At 31.7% G+C, this 8,978-nt stretch overlaps 1 protein-coding gene across 1 annotated transcript in view; it reads left to right on the top strand.

Moving 5' to 3' along the window:
• LOC107722113 (glypican-6-like) overlaps positions 1-4,295 on the top strand; it is a 56,830-nt gene extending 52,535 nt beyond the window's left edge. The window contains exons 9-10 of the mRNA XM_016530340.1: positions 2,670-2,845; positions 3,907-4,295. Of these exons, the coding sequence (XP_016385826.1) occupies positions 2,670-2,845; positions 3,907-4,109 (379 nt within the window). The 3' untranslated portion in view covers positions 4,110-4,295. The remainder of the gene's footprint in view (positions 1-2,669; positions 2,846-3,906) is intronic.
• The last annotated feature ends 4,683 nt before the right edge of the window (positions 4,296-8,978 follow it).

Below are 8,978 nucleotides of genomic sequence, written 5' to 3'. Positions count from 1 at the left end.
TTAAGTGGCTGGGGTATATTTGTAGCAATAGCCAACAATACACTGTATGGGTCAAAATGATAGATTTTTCTTTTATGCCAAAAATCATTAGGATATTAAGTAAAGATCATGTTCCATGAAGATATTTTGTAAATGTCCTACCGTAAATATATCAAAACTTAATTTTTGATTAGTAATATGCATCGCTAAGAACTTAATTTGAACAACTTTAAAGGTGATTTTCTCAATATTTAGATTTTTTTGCACCCTCAGATTCCAGATATTCAAATAGTTGTATCTCAGCCAAATATTGTTCTATCCTAACAAACCATACATCAATGGAAAGCTTATTTATTCAGCTTTCAGATGATGCATAAATGTCAATTTAAAAAAATTGACCCTTATGACTGGTTTTGTGTTAATAACAAATATTAAAGGATTGGTTTAGCCAAAAAAAAAAAAAAAACATATTTACCTTATCCATGCACTATATCATTATTAATATGGCATGAGCACAAATCAGTGGAAATCCAGCCCTCAGCTGTTCTGATGTGTAATAGCATCATTACCTGACTGATTTCCTTACTAAAGGAAGTGAAACACCTGCGCCCTCTATTGCTGAAGCATGAGATCTGCATGCATGCTGGATTGATTCTTAAGATCATTCTTTAATGAAAATGAATCCTGAATAATGAGGGAAGTTTTCATTTACTAGGTACAGGATCGGTCAAAATGTTGGACACTGACTTTACTGAATTCTTCAAGAAATGGTCTTTGAAAACTTGGATATACTGTATGAGGGGAATTTTAACAGTGTTTTCTAGACCTGGAAAAGTTATTTCATAGAAATTTTTATTTCATAATGATTTTTTTTAACGAATGAAAACATTTCATAACATATCAGGTACTTGAAATCAAACAAAAATGAACTGAAATATGAAAAATACTTTGTTTTTTTAATATTATATTATTTTATATATATTGTTTTTTTATTATTTTTGTTGTTTGTTTAAAATAATAGTAAAATACTTACATAAAAATACTTATTTTATTTAATCTAGTTGCCAAAGCAATATTTCTCATTTTAATGTAGTTTAACTTGATTACTAACAAAAATAACTAAAATGAGAAAAACACAACAAAATTAACTAAAATGGAAATGGGAAACTAATTTAAACTATTAATAAATCTATTACAGTTTTTTTTTTAATATTACTAAAATAACACTAATTGAAACTTCTGGAATTTCATTATTTTAATTATTTAATTTTTGTAAAATATTGACACTCCTAGTGTCTGTAAATAAAAACGAGAAGCTTTAACATTACAACAGAAGTAGCACAAATATATTAATGGGCCTTCAAATATCGTCTTTGACCTCTGATCTATAAAGGCTTCTGCTGAAATGCTTGGAACTGGTTTTGTAAACTAATAAATCTTTATTTATAAAATATGAAGTTTTCATTTAAGGTTTTTGAGTCGAATAAATAACTTACAGATTTACATGATTTTCCATTTACGTTAATTCCAAGTTTCCATGGTGCTGTTATTCTAAAATCTTAAAACTAGTCATGATAAAGAATTGTTCAATGGCTTACAGTTGTTTTAGCGGTCGTCTTTATGCCATCCTCCAGGTGACTGATGTCAAGGAGAAGCTGAAGAAGTTCAGGAAGTTCTGGTCTTCACTTCCTGAGGCCTTGGAGCATGTGGCGCATGTGGCGGCTGCAGAGAGCGCTGTGGACGACTGCTGGAACGGACACGACAAGGGCAGCTGGAATCAATGGAATCAAGCATCTGCACAGCTGTGGATGTGTGGAGTCCTTGCACAATAGGTCGAGACAGTTTACACATCTACCTTGTAATATGGCAGACAGAGCACAGCTCTTGTGAAGAAGATCTGGAGATGCTCTTCTCAATGATCTCCTTATTTGTTTGTTTTTAAAAGAGTTTATTGTACTCTGAAACATACTGAAACTTTTTGAACCCAAAACCTAATCTCTAGTGAAAAAATACTATTTAAAAAAATGTATTATTAAAAATTATTATTTTGGAAAATTATTATATGACCCCTTTAACTAGTTGGAGTGCTGAAATTTGTTTTCCATTATTGGATACCGTTCTCATGGGGAGACACTTGTGAGATCAAAATTGTGAATATTAATTAAATATAATTATTATAACACGATGAAAAATGATTTGTTGTAGTTTCTGTTCAACACTATGAATGTTTACCCAACTATGAGAACGAAATGGGTCCATAAGCAGGATGATCGGTATAAATTGTACTTATTTTGTCTTCTGGGAAACTTGCAAATATCTTATGTAGCTTCTGAAGGCAAAACAAAAAAAAAAAAAAACCAAAAAAAAAAAAAAAAAAAAAGTAAATAAAAACAAATAAAAACAAAAACACATAATAAATAAAACTTGTAAAAAATAAATTAAAATGAAAACTGAAAATGTACAAATAAAAGCTCATTTAAAATATTAATTAAAAAAAGCTAAAATATTATACACACAATATTAAAATAACACTGGTATAATGTGTATGCACTGGCCAGAGTTAGTCTGACATGTTTATATGGATTATCAATAGTAAAAAATGTGCACTTAGGAAGGAGATTGGGACACATTTGAATATTAATGCATTGTATTTGCACAACAACTGAGTTTGTTTTTTTTTTTTTCTCCAGATACCTCCCTGAGGTGCTGAAAGACGGACTGACCAATCAAGCGAAGAACCCGGAGGTGGGCGTGGACATTTCCAGACCGGACACTCTGATTCGACAGCAGATCATGGCTCTCAAGGTGATGACCAACAAACTCAAGAACGCTTATGATGGCAATGACATCTACTTTCAGGACTCAAGTAAGTCACGGTGTGTTTTAGTAATAATTTAATAATGGCACGCTCAGATTTGATGTCTGCACTGCTAAAGAAGTTACTTGATGAAAATAACTAAGTATGCATGTTCAAAATCAAAATGTGGCACATTCTGTAGACTCACACTTTCAGAGCAGATCGCAATTTATGACAAACAAGTACTTACTTATGATATACTGTTGATGAATTATGATAATATTTACTTTGTTTTTATTTTCTAATATGTTGTCGATGATTGTAAAGTGCATATTTTATCTCCCTCATCTTTTTGAATGAGCTGGGTGTAGTAATGCACAGACATTTCAAAATAAGAGTCCTGGTGTATTTGCATAAAATCTCCTTTTTTCTGGTTATTATTGGTATTTCGGTTGCATAATAAACTGTATCTGGTATTTAATTAAACATTAAACTCTTCTCTCCAAGTCACCTGTCATTGGAAGGAAACTAAGAACATTATTTAACACACAAAATATATAGATTTCACACAATATCAGCACAATTATCTGTTTATGTAAACACATCATTATTTTATCAGCAAATCAAATAAACCTCTAATTCATATGTATTGATATAATAGTATATATTAGTATTTTCAAAACATATGTACCTTATTAACCGATTTTAATTCATAAGGCGTTTTATTTAATATATACATAGTATAAATATTTTAAACTTATTTTGCTGATTAGCAGTATTAAACCTGTTTAATTATAGAATATCAGATATATGATTTATTGCATGGATTTGTTCTGAATGGACAGCTATATTTAACACCATTATTGATTAAAATAATGAACTTAAAACAAGAGTGGAATGCAATTAATTATCTGTGCTTAGATAAACTCGATCAAACAATATTTTGATTAGATTTTATGCATGCATCATCTTAATGCAATCGTCACTGCTTTCATTGTAGTTTGCAAAGGGCATTAATAGTCTTGCATTGCCAAAACTTTGACTTTTGGCATAAAGTCTGCTTCAGGGTAGTTGCATGAAGTCAGATATATGTATTTTGGATGCATAACTCATATTTTGTTGCGCCTCAGATGACGAGAGCAGCGCTTCTGGCAGCGGCAGCGGCTGCACTGAGACGTGTGTCACTGAATCAGACTCCTTCATCACTGACGCTCCCGTTCAGGAAGCAGAGAAAACAGATGAAACATCTCCTGCTTCCATCATCCAGCCCAACCTGCTGCTGCTGCTGCTGCTGGTCTTCGCCGCGCTGGCCTTGAAAGAGCACTGGAGATAGTGACCGCTGAGCTCCGCACAGACTGCTTGTGTTTTATATCAGACTGGACCACTGATCTCAGCCGTCTGAAGACTTTGAGGCCGTTCTTCCTGATTCAAAGACCACAGAGCGGCAGGTTTTGCATGATGGAAGTTCTTCAAAAGGGTCGTAAGCATTCCACATCTGATATATGAAAGATGTCAAGGTTTTTTTTTTTTTTTTACATTTCCAGTATAGTAGATTAAAGGAATAGTTTACATAAAAAATGAAAATTTGCTGAAAATGTGCTCACACTCAGTCCATCCAAGATTAGGATGAGTTTGTTTCTTCATCAGATTTGGAGAAATGTAGCATTGCATCAGTGTCTCAGCAATGGATCCTCTGCAGTGAATGGGTGCCGTCAGAATGAGAGTCCAAACAGCTGATAAAAACATCACAATAATCCACACCAGTCCATCAGTTATGTCTTGAGAAGTGAAAAGCTGCAACAAATCCATCATTAAGACGGTTTTAACTTTAAACCATTGCTTCTGGCTAAAATATGAGTCCATAATCCATAATAACGCTTCCTCCGTTGAAAATCTCCTGTTGTCTTTCACATCAAAATCCAGCCACATATTTGTTTAGAGCTGTTTTGGCTTGTAAACGGTGCTTGATCTGTGCAGATTTCTCTCCTGATTCAGACCAGAACACTTTTTCACTGGAAGAAATGGTTTATAATGGAGTATGGATTTGTATTTTAGCTGGAAGCAATGGTTTCTTTTGTTTCTTTTGGCTCCACAAGACATTAACTGATGGACTGGAGTGGTGTGGATTACTTGTGGATTATTGTGATGTTTTTATCAGCTGTTTGGACTCTCATTCTGACGGCACCCATTCACTGCAGAGGATTCAATGCTGAGACACTGATGCAATGCTACATTTCTCCAAATCTGATGAAGAAACAAAATCATCTACATACTGTATTTTGGTTGGCCTGAGGGTGAGTACATTTTCAGCAAATTTTCATTTTTTTGCGTGAACTATTCCTTTAAAGTGATTGTTCACCCAAAACTATTTACTCACCCTCACACGAACCTGTATGCTTTTATTTGGAGATTGACAGTTTGTGTAAAAAAAATGCATACTGGTTCTTAAAATATCATATTTTGTGTGTCCACTGAGACCAGTAACATCATACAGGGGGAGTAAATAATGGCAGGACTGTGTGAACTATCCCTTTAACTGCAACACATTTATCTTTTATATTTTGAAGATAATTAAGGTCTTCTTATGTATTCTTCTCACACACATTTTGAACATTTTCATGCAGGTATAGCTTTTGTGAACGTGGAAGACAATATCTAGATTAATTTTAAAAGATTATTTGAACAGGTTCTGAGAAGTTAGGGAAAATAAATCAATCTGCATTACAGCATTTAGTTCTCATGCCCATATTATGTCATTTTTGCATATAATATTAACTCATTAGTTCTGCGTTCATTTATGCAACACTAGCAGTCTTCATATAATTGATCAAATCTGATTAAACACACTGCCATTTAAATGTTTGGGGTCAGTATATTTTTTAAAAAGTAATACTTTTATTCAGCAAGGATGCATTAAATTGATCAAAAGTGACAGTAAAGACATTTATAATGTTACAACAGATTTATATTTCAAATAAATGCTGTTCTTTTAAACTTTCTATTCATCTGCGAAACCTGAAAAATCAAATGTATCAGTTTCCACAAAAATATTGGGCAGCACAACTGTTTTCAACATTGATAATAATCAGAAATGTTTCTTGAGCAGCAAATCAGCATATTATATATGATTTCTGAAGATCATGTGACACTGACGACTGGAGTAATGATGCTGAAAATTCAGCTGCGCATCACAGAATAAATTAGATTTTAACATAGATTCACATAGAAAACAACTGTTTTAATTTGCAATAATATTTCACATTTTTACTGTATTTTTGATCAAATAAATGCAGCCTTGGTGAAGCTGAAGAGACTTCTTTCAAAAGCATATTACCGACTCTAAACTATTGAATGGCAGTGAATGCAATTGAAATGTGATTCGCAGTATTCTGTTGTTTCAGGTTTTTTTTTTTTTGTGAAATCTTATGCCAGTTTTCACCCCTTCAAAGTGTTTCAGTCGGAGATTCTTATTCTGTGTCCCTGTGTATGAGAAATCATTTGCACAGTTACTGTTTAATTTGCACAAGTGCTTATGCAGTTATATGAATGGATGATTGTAAACAATAATACCATTCCATGGAAAGAATTATAGATTTGTGATACTTTAAATGTCTGTTTTTAATCATGTTTTCTACCTAAATGACCTGGATGGTAGTGTTTTGAGAAACTACACATTGTTGGTCATAAATCCCTTATAAAACATCAGCTTCATGAAAGTCCATATTTAATTTGTCAGTGGAGAATTAAGGCTGGCTGTGTTATTTTTATATTTACAAGATTTTAATTTTACTTATTTTCATCAAGTTTTTCTTTGCAAATCCTTCTATGCTTTTTTTTTTTTTTTTTGCTTGTATATGTATGTATATATATATATATATATATATATATATATATATTCCTATTTCAATACAGGGAACACATCATTTGCAGTATAATAGAAATATTCATTTAACTATTAACCATAAAGAAATTTAAATCAAATCAGGACACTTTTTTTTTTTTAAATGAAAGAAATAAGTGATCATTTAAAAACACACACAGTATAAGGGCTAGATTTTTCAAGCTGTAGTCATTTTAAATTCAATCTTGACTCAAATGGTGTTTTATTGTGAAATGCTCAAGGAACTATTTACAATTTTCAAAAAAATACTGAAGAAATGTCCTGGATATGTTACACAAGCTTCATTTGGATGTCATTCATCAGTTTTTGGTGTGTAAACATGATTTCATCAAACTTGTGCGACAAAAAAAGTTTTTTTTTAAATGTTCCCTGTGCTGTTTGTAAAGATTTGTGAGCAGGTGAATCAAATGTTCAATCAATTTTTGAAAACATGCAGTTTTTGTATTGTGATCCCTGTCTTCATCTAAAAGCACCATAGAATTAATGTTAAAATCCTCTTACTAAAAAGTAAAAAATCTTTACTAATGTTTTTTTTTTAAATTATTATTAAATGTTAATTAAATTGAGAATGTGATTTTCAATCTGTGGTGTGGTTGTTTTACATAGTTCAGGAGTTATTTACATTTGCGGGAATAATTCACCCCAAAAATCAATATTTTGTCATCATTTACTATACCTCTATTGTTTTCTTTGTTCCATGAAACACAAAGCTGTTAAGCAGCGTGTCTGAGCTTTTGCTTTCTGAAACTGTAAAGTCTGAGAACAGACTAAAATTCAAGTTTTTGCTCTCTGTTAATCTTCTCTGTCGCAGCTCTTGTTGTCGGTTGTGTTTTTCAGTGATCGGTCACATGAATGAGATTTGTGAACTCAAACCGGCAGGAAGATATTTAACAGCTTTTACAGCAGATTTTAATCTGTTCTTTACATAAAGCATCATATGACTTAAGAAGACTTGAGCACAACAAATCATATGAACTTCTGTAAACTTGTATTTTGGGGTGAACTGTTCCTTTAAAACTAATGGCACAGACATTTTACCTCTAGCATAGTAAAGGAATAATGCTTTTGTAATGTAAAAATTTGAGAATTATGTATACAGTAAACAATTAAACTTCATTAAGTTTATTAAGAGCATGATATACATGACAAACAAAAATGAGGCCAAGATTTTTCAAAAATTTTAAAATCAAAGATATACGCTATTGTTCAAACATTTGGGGTGACTAAGATTTTCTCTTCAGTGCTCAGCAAGGCTGCATTTATTTTATCAAAAATACTGTAAAAATTATGAAATATTATTACAGTTTATAGTAGCTATTTTCTATGTGAATATGTTTTAAAATCAAATTTATTTCTGTGATGAAAAAGCTGAATTTTCAGCATCATTACTCCAGTCTTCAGCGTCACATGATCCTTCAGAAATCATTCTAATATACTGATTTGCTGCTCAAGAAACATAATCTTGAAAAGTTTATATTTTTATGAAAAGTTTTTTTATTTTTTTTTTTAGATTTTTTTGATGAACAAAGTTGAAAAGAACAGCATTTATTTCAAATAATTTTTTTCTTTATTGTCACTTTTTTATCAATTTAATGCATCCTCGCTGAATAAAAATCTTACTAATCCCAAACTTTTCATTCCCAGAATTCCCTGCGCTGCATTTCAAATTTGATGTTTTTTTGTTGAAATAACTGTTTCTTCTTAGTTTTTTCTTATCAGGTTTGTATATTAGGATTGTGTGTTACACCTAATGTTGTTAAATTAATGTTTATTGCATTATTTCAGTTTCACATGTGTTAGCATGATGTTGTTTAGTGTTTGTGTGAATGACACTGTGCACCTTCTATATATGTGTTAATTTAAGTTAATTTAAAAGCTGCTTGTGATGGGCTTTGGACTTTTTCTCATCACCACCTGCATTTGGTGGTTATCAGTGTATTACAAAGGTACAAAACAGATTTCAGTACTTCAGTAGGTTGGTATATTAACATTATATCAGTTAATTAAATTACGGTTTTTAACTGTAAATTTAAGTTAAAACCGTAAAACCTAAAATGTTGCTACCGTATTTTTTACGGTAAAAAACAGCAGCTGTGGTATACAGTAGATACACCACAGCTGCCATTTTTTTACCGTAAATTTTACGGAATTTTTTTACACTGTAGTGTATATAAATATGTGCTTTCTCATTTGCATGTTCAAGTGCTTATTATACATTTCATGGCGGCTGATACAATTCAGCAGACTTGTTGAATCATTGCTCCTCTCTAACCAACCATCAAAAGAGTTTGTGATTTAGTG

Source organism: Sinocyclocheilus rhinocerous, unplaced genomic scaffold (assembly GCF_001515625.1).
Source record: "Sinocyclocheilus rhinocerous isolate Xijiao unplaced genomic scaffold, SAMN03320098_v1.1 scaffold5016, whole genome shotgun sequence".
Classification (NCBI taxonomy): domain Eukaryota; kingdom Metazoa; phylum Chordata; class Actinopteri; order Cypriniformes; family Cyprinidae; genus Sinocyclocheilus; species Sinocyclocheilus rhinocerous.
The sequence above is the reverse complement of the archived record's forward strand: the minus strand, read 5'-3'. Positions and strand labels throughout refer to the sequence as shown.